The sequence below is a fragment of the Acomys russatus genome, chromosome 7, assembly GCF_903995435.1.
Source record: "Acomys russatus chromosome 7, mAcoRus1.1, whole genome shotgun sequence".
Lineage (NCBI taxonomy): Eukaryota > Metazoa > Chordata > Mammalia > Rodentia > Muridae > Acomys > Acomys russatus.
The window spans coordinates 40,952,037-40,967,704 of record NC_067143.1 but is presented as its reverse complement, the minus strand read 5'-3'; the positions used below and the strand labels follow the sequence as shown (position 1 = coordinate 40,967,704).

General features: G+C 39.3%; 1 protein-coding gene across 1 annotated transcript in view; it reads right to left on the bottom strand.

Moving 5' to 3' along the window:
• Positions 1-15,609, bottom strand: part of Rab38 (RAB38, member RAS oncogene family) — a 62,313-nt gene extending 46,704 nt beyond the window's left edge. Inside the window, exon 1 of the mRNA XM_051148884.1 lies at positions 15,268-15,609. Within this exon, the coding sequence (XP_051004841.1) occupies positions 15,268-15,469 (202 nt within the window). The 5' untranslated portion in view covers positions 15,470-15,609. The remainder of the gene's footprint in view (positions 1-15,267) is intronic.
• Positions 15,610-15,668: the final 59 nt, after the last annotated feature.

Here is a 15,668-nt window from a genome sequence, read left to right as displayed (position 1 = left end):
TTCTCGCTGTCTACTCTAACTTCCTGCAATGTGATTTCTGGGAATCTGGTAAATATAATGGCCAAAATGATTATGTTCACAGGATCTGGAATTGTCGAGGATACAAGCATCTGGACTTCCCTGTGAGGGAATATCTGGATTAAGTTGAAGTAAAAAATCCAACCTTCGTAAGGAGGGGATTAGAGCGGAAGAGGGAAGGAGGCCGGGCATGGGAGGGTACAAGCCAGGGGGTAACAATCAGGATGTATAAATAAAATGTAAAAATTTAAAAATTTAAAAATGGTTCTCCCCACCAAAAAAAAAAAATTCCAACCTTAACTGAAGGCAGCACCATAACATGAGCTGGTCTAATAAAGGAGAAGAGAAAAGAAAGCTGAGTAATAGTATATAATTTTGTCTGCTTCCTACATATGACTGCAATGTGACCAGCCACCTCCGGCTCCTGCTACCATATATGCCAGCATGAACTGTACCTTGTGGAGGTGGATGCAAATAAACCCATACTTAAGTTGCTTCGCTCACGCATTTCATCACAGCAAGCAGACAAGTAACTGATACAGTAGATGCCAAGTAACTGTTCACCTCCTATCCCTTCTGTGTTTTCCAATCTGATTCATAGAGACAATGACACAACCGCCCAGAATGAACTGTTAGGACATCTTCCAACACACTGTATTTTCCCTATCCAAAAGATCTTTTCTCTGATACCCACCCCAAATTTCACCACTGAAGTGGCTCTTAACTCTGCCATCTCCTATCCCTCAAAATTGCCACTGCTTGGTAGAGTCACATTGACCATCATCTGGACCCTCTGCAGGTCCCTTACTGCCTTTCATGACATTATTTCTACCAGGATATAAATATAAATGTAAGTGTGAGTATAACTGCATCAATATGAGTCTTCTAATGGTTTCAATATGGTAGCATTTTAAAGAAATCTGTAATAGCCAGGCGCTGGTGGCACACACCTTTAATCTTAGCACTCAGGAGCCAAAGGCAGACACATTTCTGTGAGTTCAAAGCCAGCCTGATCTATAGACTGAGTTACAGAATAGCTGAAGATACACTGCAAACCCCTATCTCCAAAGAAGAAATCAATCAAGCAATCATCAGCCAATCAATCAAAATATCTATAGACTATCTACTCCTGCCCTATATTCTGTAATGATGTCCTGTTTTGGCTTTGTGTGCAGCACAGAAATCTTCATTTGTAAACACCTTCTAGGTAACATTAATGTATGGCCTAGTCTTATAGCTCCAATTTTATTCTGACCTACTTACCAAAGGTATTGGTGACTGAATAGGAAATGTATCCTAAGAAGGCTCAAGTACGGAAGGCTCATATATTTGAAGGCTAAATTACCAGGGAATAGCACTATTTGAGGATTAGGAAGTATGGCATTGTTAGAAGAAGTGTCTCAGTAGGGGTGGGCTTTGAAGTTTCAAAAGCCCTTGTCAGGACCAGTCTCTCTCTGTGCATCAGAATGTAAGACACTCAGCTACCACTGCAGCACCATGTCTGCTTACCATCATGCTCTCTGCCATGATGAAAAGACCAACAGGTTAAATAAAAAACTATATGAATATTTTCTAGGTTAAAACAGAGGGAACATCTGGCACAAAGATAACGAAAAACAAATCAGTCTGGCAAGTGCTTAAGGAATAGTAAGAGGATTCGGAGGGACACCAAAGACCGTACATGGGTCACAGCAGACTTGTATAAAACAAACAGACCGGAAGGTCTCAAGTATAAACAGTTTGGTTCCATCGTACTGATATTGTCTTTAATTCTGGGCAAGAGATGGAAACACCGAAGGATTGCATGCAGATGTGAGATCATGGATTACTAAGGCTGCTGTATTGGGAAATGCTTTGTGGGAGTCAAGACAAGACTGGAGATGCCAGTTAGGAAGGTATTGCAATAATTAGAAAGAGATTACTATCTGAACTCAAGTAGTAGTTGTAAAGATTGTTTCCTAGATGCAGCTGGAGACAGAGATAGGTGGAGAAATTGTACAGATAGGGATGACTCAAGCATGACTCCTATTGCCCCAAAGAAAACACAACTTCACCATTAGCTGGGATGGGTATGATTTCCTCATGGTGTGTGAGACTCTGGCAGAAAAGTAAGTCAGGATTCTGACATGATACAGTGGGGATTTCTGTTAAGAAATATGTCACATAAATCATTGCATAGATGGCCACAACTTCCAGGGTGTGGAGATCAGGATTGTGGGTTTAAACTGTTTTCTTTTTAAATTTTGTGTACTACTACCAAATTCACTTTCAATGGTCAGCCTCCACACTTGTAGAGAGTCATGTGCCTAGAGCCGAGAGCTGAGGTGCGTAATCAGAAGTTGAACTGCTAATATGTGCTACAGGTTTCAAAGGATTTAAATTGGCCCCTTCAGACAGTTATAATAGAAAGGAAGCTGTATACGCAAATATTCATGTATTCGAGTATCTTAACAATTCTGAACACAGAAATAAAGAATTAATATTAATAATAAATCATGACCATTTATGGTTCCTTTTTCAACACTGTTGAGCTAATCAACACTAAGCTCCTACCTTTTAAGGGGAGAAACATATTAAGACTGTACTTCCTTCATATGCTCATATTCAAGGAAAACAGCATTTTAAACGTACATTTTGCATTTACACCATTTTAATATGTATAATTTTCTTCTAACCAAAATATTTAGGGAGCAAGATACAATTTCATTTTCAAAGAAACCACTGCAACTGGTACATTGTTGTCATATGGCTCCAGTTAAGAATTACTTAGGATGTCCTGGTGGTTTCTATTTTGTTCTGCTTTGCTTTGCTTTTTCATCAAAATGCATTAGTATACTTTGGGTTATTCAAATATAAAAGCACTGACCCAAGGTTGTGGAGAAGCTTGCTTCCCATTTCTTAGGGGAATGGGAGTAGTAGCTTGCGTAATCCAACATTTTCAGAAACTCTCTTAAAAATGAACATTTACTTTCTGGTCCCGTGTGAAAATTTGGTGGTTGTACACCTAAGTGTTAAGTACAAGTAGAACAATATGATAGGCAGATTTGGGCCCAGGGGTCCCGCTCAAACTAAGGCACCAGCCAAGGACAATACAGGCGGTAAACTTTAAACCCCTACCCAGATCTAGCCAATGGTCAGAACATTCTCCACAGTTGAGTGGAGAGTGTGATATGACTTTCTCAGGTACTCTGGTGCCTCACATTTGACCATGTCCCCTGGAGGGGGAGACCTGGTGGCACTCAGAGGAAGGACAGCAGGTTACCAAGAAGAGACTTGATACCCTATGAGCACATAGAGGGGGAGGAAATCCCCCTCAGGACCAGTCATAGGGGAGGGGAGTAAGGGGAAAATGGAAGGGAGGGAAGAATGGGAGGATACAAGGGATGGGATAACCATTGAGATGTAACAAGAATAAATTAATAAAAAATTTAAAAAAAAATAAGCTTAACAAAAAAAAAAAAAAACAAAAAAACAAGCTAACTCACACACACACACCAAAAAAAAAAAAGCAAGTCAAACTATGCCTTGTTCATCTCTGCTAACTCCTGTGCCTAATTTTGAATCTTTTTCACTGGCGGGTGGGCCACTCTCACTATGACTCTTCCTTACCTTCCTCCTGACCAAATCCTAGCCAGCCTTCGAGGCTGTACCCAAGCCAAACCTTCCTGGAGACTCTATGACTCCTTGCCTTTGCCCTTGTTTCTGTTCCCTAAGTTCCCACAGTAGTGACTCACTGTATCACCCTCTTGGTTATTTAACTTAGCACCCGCTTGTAGTATTTTTCATGTTCTGCAAGCCTCTGCAGCATGTCTCCAGTGACACTGTAGACTCCACCAGCCACCTGTTCAATGACTCAATCACAGTGCCCATGTCTGCATAGCACATGGACTCAAGAGGCTTACATAACACAATGAAACTAGCAATATGGGGACTTCATATAAGGCAGTGACTCTTCGTGATTATTATTGTTGAGAGGGAACCACACAAAAGAAAAGGAGTGGGTAAAGCAGAATCATAGATCTTGTGTAGTTCCTTCCTTCTCTACTAAACTGTGCATAAAGACCTCAACCTGCCTGTGATTCACAACTATGCAGACTCCTCTCCTCATTTTAGATGCTGCATAAACCATGGCTCTTTCATTCTCTTGGAAAGTATCTGTGATATATTTAACTAAGCTAAAATGTGCAAGAAAATATGATTCCATATTTTAAAAATTACTGTGTAACCCATGCTAGTTTTGAATTTGTGACCCCAAGTGCTGGTATCACAGGTATACACTACTTCCCTGACCTTAATTTTAAAATTGTATGATTCCATCCATTAAAAGTATTAAAAATCAAAAATGTTTAATTAGAAACATTACTTCTCTAAAAATAACAAGTAATCCACCTAAGATATGTTCACTAAATAGTAAGCTCAATACATCCAATGATAAGCTATCTTTGAATAACAGCATTTGAAATAGTAGTTCTGAGTAGCCTTTAAAGACATGTTAATGTATAACATAAACAAATACCCTTTAAATTCCTAAATCTTGATTCTTGAAAGATATCTAAATTCCTTTAGAGTACTAATTACCCAAAACACAATGCCAGAAATGTCCTGATATGCCTCCAGGAAACTCACATGACATTTTAAAATCTCAAGGCAGACACAGTAGTATTTTGGTCAAGAAGATACATCAGACACTATTAACTTGGGCTAGTTAATTTTGGAAATTTCTGTTATAGAAAACAAGAATTAACTGAAGAATCAATGCAGACAGGAAATGAGGGTAATGGGGCCACTGTGTCTCAACGATGTGAGGTCATTCCATAATACAAATTTCTAAAGTATAGTTTTTATAAGTCAAATCAAATTTTTTCTTGTCTAAGTTGTGTTCTGTGTTTTTCAAATGGACAATTATTTACTAGACGATATTTTGTGTGTGTACAGTAATCATGCTACATAGCCTAGGATGGCCTTCTGCCTTCACCTCTAGACTGTTGACATTACTGACAACCATCACCATGCCTGGTTTTACATAGTGCTAGAGATGGAACCTAGAACTTTATGTATGCTAGGTAAGCACTACCAACTGAATCACATCCCTAGCCCCAAAACTAAAGCTTATTAAGTCAGCTGGTGTTAACTTTGAAAGGACCAGAAGTGTTAGCCATTTCCTTTGGGTGAATGGGATAATAAATTATTTTTTCCACTAAGAATTTGATAAACTAAGAGTCTGATTTTTTCTGCATTAGCCTTCAGAGACCAGTCTGTTATATCAAAACACAGATACATAAACACAGATAGAGACCCCTGTCACCACAGATAGAGAACTCTGTCACTATAAGAGTTAGTTATTTTTGGAAACCACAGTGCTTTCTTTCTCCCATGAGAGACTTCTGCCACTCAGGTACTATCAGTTTCCAGCCTAACACGTATATATTAAAATGATCGTTATTAAGCCCTGTCTACCATAAGCTTTTGTTAATGATGACTGTAAAGAATTTAGCTTTCCTTGTAGATGAACTTGAAACAAATTTTGAGTTGCAAAATTCATGCTTTATTTTATTTTATTGGAAAACATTAGGATAGACTGGATAGAAAATAGGAGTTGTGGTCAGATAAATCACAAATTATAACTCAGCAGAACTCCCTATATGTATGCTTTTCAAAAGTGTTTTATGACATTCTCATTTTATAGCCAAATAAGCATAGTTTTTTGTCTCTGTGTAATAATAGTGTCCAGATGAGCTCATCATGAGCAATAAATGTAATGATGCATATGCCTACAATATGTCTGACCCTCAATAAATAGAGCTATTAATAACACGTTATATTGTAGAGCAGAGCAAGTGTTTCAACAAGGACTTTGAAGCAATTTGCTTTGAACTTCCCCCTATGAATTAGACTGAATCTTTTGGAATCCCCCTCATACTAAAAACACTTCATCTGCACTAGACTAGGGAAGTCAACAAGAAAGTTGATCATCCTTCTTGGAAAAGTAATTTTATGCAAGACTGGTAAACTAATTAAAAGTTAAATTTCAATGTAAATATAGGAAACAAAGGCTAAATAATGCATCAGGCTAAGGCAAAGTACAAAATAACCGAGTCAAGGAAAAATAACTTCAAACACTTCAAACTAGTCAGGCTTCTTAAACTCATTTCTCTTTTGCTTCCAAAACTAGGCCTTTTCTTGAGTCTCTTCCAAAAATCAAAGAACCTAGAAGCCTGTGGGAAGTGGGCCCCTCAGCACACTTGCTGGAAATTATCTTGATACCCTTACACGGCAAGGGAAGACCCTTGTTAACTTGCGTGGGGCCATTACTGAGGCAGAAGGACCCGGACTGTATAAAGGGAGAGAGCAAGCTGAGCACTAACACGCATGCATTCATTGTTCTCTGCTTTCTGATTGAGATTATGATGTCTGGGGCGCCTACTGCCTTGGCTTCCTGCCACGATGAACTGCCAGCGAGAATAGACCCCTTTCTCCCTTACATTGTTTCTGTTAGATATATTACTACAAGTGGAAAATTAACTAGGACACCTTCCTAAGCAGCGTGTTTCACTTCTCTGCTACTTTGATGACCACAGCCACCTAATTAAATTCTATACCAAATAACTCATGGCAAAGTCCTCTGAAACCTGCACAGCATATCTACAAAAGGAGAAAATAACTTTAATACAAGGTTTGGTGAGAGAAGTATTACAGGGGAATAAACACAAAAATGTCACATGAGACTCAAAGGAGGAAGAAGCTACTACTGACAGGAAATAGTTGGGGGATTTCTACAGAGGAGTTGGTTTTCAAATGAGTCAAATATTAGCAAGGACTATGACATGTGGAAACAGAGAAAAGATCACATGGATCTGCAGCATAGATTAAAATAGACACAACAAACGTGAGACCCAACAGAGAATGCCAAAAAGTTAAAATGACTTAAATATGAATCCACGACGGATGGTCAATGGGACAGTGTTCATGTTCATATTTTTTTAAAGATTTGTTTATTATTATGTATGCAGTGTTCTGCCTGAACACCTGCACACCAGAAGAGGGCATCAGATCACATTATAGATGGTGTGAGCCACCATGTGGTTACTGGGAATTGAACTCAGGACCTTTGGAAGAGCAGGTGATGCCCTTAACCACTGAGCCATCTCTCTAGCCAGTGTTCATTTTTAAATTGTGAAAGTCACAGAGGCTATATAGCTCTGTGGTATATTCCATGCTTTAGCCTTCACAGAGTTCTGAGTTCAATCCCTAGAGCTACAGAAAAAAAGAATGCTGTTAGCAACTGAACTGTGATTCCTCTTGTCTATGCAACTCCATAACCTTGGAACCAGAGTAGTCAAGACAACACCAGTCATCTACTGTTAAAAAATGGTTTTAATTCCTCAGACCTCATCAATAATAAACAGAGAATTAGTTCTACCATTAGTAAGTTCTGTGGACCTGAGAATCCCATGCTACCCCTCTTCCATCCATAGCTTCTCTACCATCTCTAAAGGGTCCGGGATGTAACTACTTGGATGAGTAGATACAAGAAGGTGTAACTTTATAAAATTACTTTTCACAAGTTATTATGTAATTTAATATTGAGAAAATGCCAAAGAAGATAGTTTTCCACTTGACCTTCAAATTAGTGACATTTTTCTCAAATTATGGAGATTTTTATACATGAAGATTCCTAAGTTTTAAAATCATTTTAAGCTCATTCTCCAATTTTTGTGTTAAAAATACTAGAACACCTTCTTAAGGAATTTAGCTACTGGGTTTCTTAAATTTAAAAAAAAAAAGTTATTTTTATACATCTAGTAACATGTATAAAATTCTAGTCTTTCAACTAAGAGCACATTTGATTAATAACTCTATTTTTATTTCATTAATAAAATGCAAAATCAATGTATTTGGGACCAAATTAATGATACAATACTTTATTAGAAATGTTTTTATTATACAAATGTTCATTGAACTTCAACTATGTGCTAAGCACTACGTTAGTATCTTGGGATACAGTTTGAATGAAAATACCACTCTCATATAAGAGGAGAAATTCTGTGATCTATGGAAGATATGGACTAATTGGTGATTTTTGAAGTAGTGTCTCTGCCTATCTTCATATGAAGTCAACAAATGGAATGGATGCAAGGACAGAGGATTCACACGAGCTGCATAATTAAAATAGAGGAAGGTGCATTGACACAGGGGCAACTATGCGAGCGGGTGCATAGCCGGAAAGATAAGTTAATGGGGACATTGTGAGACTCCTGATATAATCAACAATGGCATGTGGAAGATAAAACTGAGGGGTAACAGAGGCCTGGTCACATAAAGCCTTGAAATTCAGAGTGAAAAGTTTAGCTTTTAATTCTGATAATGGTGGTGGTTGACAGGAGGTCAAACTAAAGAGATCAGAATGCATGAGGACACTATCCTAAGGAACAAGGTGCTGTAAATTTCAAACTGAGGACATGAGGAGGCTGCCACCAGGCTTCAGATAGGTGGAGAACAGCTTATGGTTAGGTTTTTTTTTTTTTTATCACAATTTTCCAAATGGGAAAAGATAGCATTTGTTGATCTAGGAATGAGAAATAAATTGAGGAAAAGGGTGAATGTTTAATAACAAGTTATTCCAAATAAACAGTAAAGCGATAATTTGAAAGACTAAAATAGAGTCTTAAATTTGACCTTTACCAGGTTGAAAAGAATACTAAAATATAACAGCCTAGAAAGAAGAATCTTCCCTGGGATGAAGCATATGTGATTCTTACTCTAAAACAGTAGGGCCACTGTAACCTTCTGAAGAGTCTATTGCTAGTGGGCACAGTGGCTTCCAAGCCTTGATGTATCCCTTTCCCTGAAGTGAAGGATCCAGGTATCATAAGAGAAAAAAAGCTGCAGGCCTACTTCAAGACAACTGTTCTCAAAAAATGTTTCTGATAAGTGATGAGTCTAGTTCAGACTTAATGGCTTTGTAACATAAAAAGCCTTCAATGAACAACTAGTGTGCAAAAGTATTGTGGAGAACATGGCCATCAGGAAGATGGAATTGTAACGTAAATATTTGCAAAGTCAAATACACAGGCAGTTTTGGAGCCAGAGTCTATGGCACTATTGGGGAATATAACAGAGATGAAGAAATGACATACTAATTCAGGCTTTGTCCAGCCTTCTCAAGTTGGTTTAGTCTCAACCCCTGGAAGGGTGTTCCATGGAAATGATTCATTTTGCACCACAAGAGCATTGTGAAGTTACCGCTATCAGTACATGCCACTCACTCTTAGAGATAGCATGTTTTCATGCCCTTATGCCATAAAGCATTTAACCTTCCTGAGGTCAAGAAGCAAGTTCGATCTAATTCAATATCCTGGTCCCCTGACCTAACATAGAATCCAACCACACACATAAGAACTGTCCTTTCCAACCCTCTTTCCCTCAAATCACTTAGAACTGTTTTATGAAACTGCTACCCACTTTTCTGTCAGAGCATGTCCTGGATGATGGGGCACAGTCCATATGCCCACACATTTTAAACAAATGCAATCTTAACCAAGGCTCTAGAAAAGATCTCAACATCTTTCTCCACACATTTCCTGGACAGTATTGAAAATTCTCCACTTCTGCTTAGCTGTAAGCACACAGCATGTTATTCCACACAGTAATCTGAAAACCTGTAATTATCCAGGTTAGAAACAAACCAATAAATTCCCCTTGCAGAGATGGGCCCATCCTTGAATGCATTTTGTTTCACTTGACATACTTGGATATATATATATATATCCAAGACACAACACTTTTTAAATTCATTGGATAACTATTTTTAGACATAGATAACAAGAATACTAAGGAGATGGCCAAGTCCAAACCCTAACTTCAGCTGAGTGCACAGCATGAAATCACTTTGAAAACTATAAAGCAGTCTACCACAGTGACCCAAGTGAGTGAGAAAAGACAGTATAGTTGAGTCTAGCATGGAACTGAGAATGTTGTTCTCATAAGCCTGGTCTTGTTAGAGGCAGTTGTCACGTAGAAGACTGCTATAGTGAAATTTCTCCATGGTGAAAAAGCACTCTTTAAATTATCTGCAAATATAATGTTTTACACTGAATTTTTGAATTGGGTTGTGTAATGACTAGCAGACTCAGTCAAGTCATATATATATATATATATATATACATTTATATAATATCATATATATGCACATACATGCATATGTGTGTTCACATATAATATATATATATATATATATTTCAGTTAGAGAAATATACTGTTTCTGCCCTTCTCTGCCATTTGTGTCTGTAAGCAAATCCCTTGTTTCTTTGATTCTTGATCTTCATTAATATAAAATTAATTTGTTACTATCTTTACTATATACATCAAGATCAAGAAGGATATGTATAATTTATAATAATGGCAGCTATCATAATAAGAATACTAATATATTTAAAATAAGAATACTAATGTCTTTATTGTATGTCGGAAACACTCATTAATCAAGTCATTTATTTTTTATAGCAACTCTAACAGATGCAAGTTCTGTTATCCTCATTTTACAAACAAGGTAGAGGCTACGATATTAGAGTTTGTAGAGGCTGAGAGAACACCCCACAAATGTGGTATCATTGGAAAACAAAATAATTGCTATTCTGTAAGTGAAACATCTGAAGTCTGATAAGATTTCATGACTTGCCCAATACCAAGTATTATATTTTCACCATATATACTTCATATTAAATTTAGAATATATCTAAATATTCTACTATTAAACAAGAGGAATCAGAACAAAGTTGTTAGAAAGGGTAGAGAGGGGCAAGTTCAACAGTGTAGGGAGTGGCATGATCAACAGTCATGTTTTAAATTCTGACACTCCCACATAACCAGAGGTTAGACTTGGACAGCTGTAAGAATAGGTGCTAGATCTGTAATTGCCTCAATACCTGAAGCTGTGTCCCAAAGTACATCAAAAGATTCACAAAGAATTATCCAGATCTCTGAATGAGCTAGTGTGGCAATTGCTGGCATCTGTCTCTAGTTTGGAGAATACTTTTTAAAAGTCTTAAATATGAACTTTTGTTTTTGTTTTTGTCTTCATTGACGCATATAGAAAAGGGAGATATAAACCCATCTCTTTCAGTGATCAAATTTAAACATTTTCATTCATTTATTTCTGTTTCCTCCATAGCGGTATCTAATAATACCCAAAATTTATAGAAAGAAGACAAGGATTACCTAACTATTAAAGAACAGGAAAGGTGGGGAAGAGCATGGAGGAGGAGGGGGATGGGAAAACATAATCAGAATGTATGGTATGAAAAAAATCTATTTTCAATAAAAGAAAAAATTGCAGGAAGATGGCAAGGCTTATCTACCAAGCAAAGAAAGGGAGATGGCTTGTCAGGAACACACAGGCTGTTGGACTTGCAGAACCTAGGCTGGTTTCAAATCGCACAGAATAGGCACAACCCTGCTTGTCCACTGTTAATAGGTTCATCCTGGGCAAAGTAACTTAATCTCTTTGACTCTACTAAGAACACCTGAGCAGAGTTACCCAGATGCTCCTTTGTAGACTTGCTCAGCCATGGGGCAAACACTGGTCCCTGTATGGTTCAGGAGAAATTATCATCTTGTTTCACAAGCCCCTAGCGTCTTGAGACTCAGAATCAAACTGGCCAGCCGAAGTGACTATAAGATAAATATCATGGAAAATTGATGTGCAAATTAAACCCTTTATCACTGAACCAAATAAAACACAAAGAGTGTACCTACGCAAAGAAGCCCTCTACAATAGGCTAATATCCTAGAGAGTCAGGCCAAGTCCTTTCCATCTCAACAAGAGTGTAAAGGCTGAAGATAAAGCTCAGTGGGTTAAGTGCTGGCCTAGCATGCAAGAGGACCAATACTGCACAAGCTGGATATGGTGGCGATTTCATGTAATCTTAGCACTTGAGAAGTAGTGGAAGGAGGATCAGCCATCTAATATCATGTTTGGCTCCACAGTGAGTTCAAGGGTAGCCAGAGCTACATTGCCTCAAAAACAAAACAAAAGAAAAGAAAACAAAAGGGAGAACCTGGAGGGGTGACTCAGCAGTTAGGAGCCCTGACTGCTCTTGCAGAAGACCTACTTGAGTTCAATTCTTAGCGCACACATGGTAGCTCACGACTCTGTAAGTCTAGTTCCAGAGGCTCCATCCCTCTGTTCCAGTCTCAATGTTTATTGCATATATGTGGTATACAAACATACATGCAGGGGCAAAACACCCATACACATAAAATAGTGTTTTATTTTTTATGTTAAAAGAAAATAATTTCAAGACTCTCAAAACTCAGTTCACTACTGCCAATCCTTTATAGATACATACCACAGGTTTAAAAAAAAAAAAAAAAAAAAAGGAAAAAAGAGGATGTCATGTTATAACTTGAAGGCACTAGAAGGCATACTTCTTGCCTAACTTGAATCTGAGTAGAGTTGAGGTTGGATTTCTGTTGTGGGTTAGGCACAGTGTCCCCCCCCCCCCACACACACACACACCCTCAAGCTCCAGGAATAACCCATGAGACACTAAATATTATTTTACAAATACCTAGGGCATATACTAATCTACATTCTGCCATGTGGACAGTTACCTTAGCTCAGGTACCATGCATCCATCTTCCTCACCTCTTGCTGGCTGAATCTTGAGGGCCTGGCTCTATCCCAAAATCCTCTCTGCCAACCAGGTATTCCACCTCCTATTTCCTGTCTAAGCTATAGGCCATCAGATTTATTATTGATAGGTGTTACATCTATACAGCACACAAAATATTCTTTCTACAGTCACATCACTTTGCAAGCCACAGTTCTCCAATGCAATTTGAAACATTTATGTTCCAACCATCTTATAGCTATATTACCTAGTTTTTACCCAAACATCATTCAACCGTCAACTCAGCAGTTCAGGACCTTTGAGCTTGAGGCTATCAAAGAAAGTGAACTGGGCACTGCCACGAAGTTGACTGTCACTCTCTCTGCTCAATGGGCCTCAGATCCTTCACATTTCCTACTTGCACAGACTTCTGTGATTATAACCTTCACCACAACTTTGGTCTGAAACTATGGCTTAGAAAAGCATTACCAAGTCTGGGGGTTAAATTGCTTCCAGCAGCAAGCTTGGAATTTAAACTACTTTATGCTGCAAAATGCACGAGACTAAAACTGATGATGGCTTTTGAGGACAAGATATATGTGCGGTAATGGAATTACAAATGATTAGGACTTAACCATCACATGTACTCCATGTTCTTTTTGCTTCGTATATGCAGATGTTCAAATAGTGGTGACTTAGTGAGCTCCTCGACAATAGGGATTATTGTCTTTACTTTGCACTACTACTTATTTCTCTCCCATTTGGGGGGATAAAACACACGCCCTGTTTAGAGATAGGAAAAGCAAAACAAAGAGATTAGGCAATTTATTTATAATCATGTAGTAGGATTCAGAAGGAGGTAATTGACTCTGGAGATACCCCATTCTGAAATTTGAGATCAACATTTTCTGCTCTTCTTGTGTATATGAGGAAACTAAAACTCACAGACATATGACAAGGCTGAAGACATAATGTTACATAGACTGGGAACTGGTGCTAGTCACACTACAGCTAATAAACAGTAAGCTATTCTAAACTGGGGTCCTGGTAACTTCAGCACAGCCATGAGGCACTTCAGACACTAAAACATTTGGCAACATAGTCCACAGGCTCCCAACAAAAAGCTCAAAAGACTCTAGTTGATGGCTCTTCAAGTCTCCAATAACTCATGCTTCTCTAGAGCTTCTAGAAACTCCAAACCGTGAACCTGTCCACATACACTAGCCTTATCAGAAAATCTGACAAACTCATGGTTACAGAAGCACTCAGGTCCAAGACCAGAAATGTCCTGTGTGGAATTTTCCTCCTTGGTTCTCATTTCAAGTCATGACAAAATGTTTTCAGTCAGATGCACTAGCTGAAATAAACTATATTTTCTGAAAAAGATCTCCTTACTTTAGAGTGAGCACTTACCTCGAGGCTCCTGGTGCCAAAAACTATGAACAGAGATTCAGTAGGGCTATTTGAAGTCGATCACAGAGAATCTCCTTGGAGCTTAAACTCTTTAGAGGAAAGATTGCCGAGCCATAACTGCCTACCCCTTTGCAGGTTAACAGATATGCTACTGAACTGGCGAGAAAGCATCTAGAATAAGAGGCTAGGCATGACCAGATTACCAAGCAATCATCAAGCAAGACTCATTCTTGATTCAAACTGCAGCCTCAGTTTCCACTGTGCCCAGGAACTAGTATAAGCTCTTGGTGAAATTCTGATTTCAAACACAATAAAAAAAATGTTTATCATATTGTAGTTTTCTCAAAGACGGCGCCAGGATCAAATCATGAAATCTTAGAGCAAATGCCAATTACACGATCACAACCCCACCCAGAGGCAAGTGGATCTCTACGAGTTCGAGGTCGGCTAGGACTACACAGCAAATTCCAGGCCAGTCACAGTTAGATGATCGGATCCTGTCTCAGAAAAACAAAACAAAACAAAACAAAAGTGTCCCTTAAAAATATACAGTTTCCTTTCTGTGATAGTCTGTAAAGAACAGAAAGCCAGGGATATAGAAGGATGTCTCAATGTCTTGAGAAGAGGGGAGTGATGTGAACAGAGATAGTTTGTCCTAGATTTATACAAGTCAACAGTCTCAAACCTTCTTCACTGAAGAGGTAACGATTTGGAGAGAGAGAGAGAAGAGACTAACAAGAGTTAACTTCAGATGATCCCCTCTGCTCTGCCTGAACATGAAAGATAAAAGCCACGTGGGACACTCTCTGAGGAGTTCAGGCTAAGCTAAGGGCTACCTGTGTCTAGAAACAGACTAGAATCAAAACGGAATGCGACTACAACCTCCTTCTTGGGTCCAAGGACAGTCTGCTTTTGAACCAAGAAATCCGGGGTGGGGGGTGGGGGTGGAGGAAGCAGCTTGAGCCATGGTAGCAGAACGCCCAGTTACTAGAAGTTGCAGTTAGGGTTGGGACGAATCCAACAGAAACAACAGCAAAAACAAGGAAAACTCTTTTCTTTGCAAACAGGCTTCCAAGCCACTAGCCAAAGTTTCCTAGAGTGGACCGCTCTGATGATCTCCTACTTTGTTGCACTCCAGGATCCCAAGACTGGAAAGGAGCCCGAAAAGTCTCTCTCCACTTCCTCAACCCTCTCTCCTCTAACACGCGCGGCTCTACGCGCTCACCTGCTATGTCCCAGAGCTGCAGGCGCACCACGGTCTCAGGGTCCCAGTGGAGCACCTTCAGCGCGAAATCCACACCAATAGTGGCCCGGTAGTGCGAGGAGAAATTCTGGTGCACGTAGCGCTTGATGATGCTGGTCTTGCCCACACCCAGGTCACCGATCACCAGGAGTTTGTACAGGTGCTCCTTGTGCGGGGCCTGCATCCTGGAGGCCCGCAGGTCAGAGGAGCCTGGAACCTGCCCTGGGAAGCTCAGCAGTGCCTGGCAAGGGACGGAGACCCAAGCGCTGTGTGGGCGTGAAGGCCGAGCTGGCAAACGCAGGCTAAGGAGCTGGGGCGGAACTCCTCCCCTGGGGTTAATCCTTCTTCCTACACCGCGCTCTCCAAAGTGGGTGGAGACATGA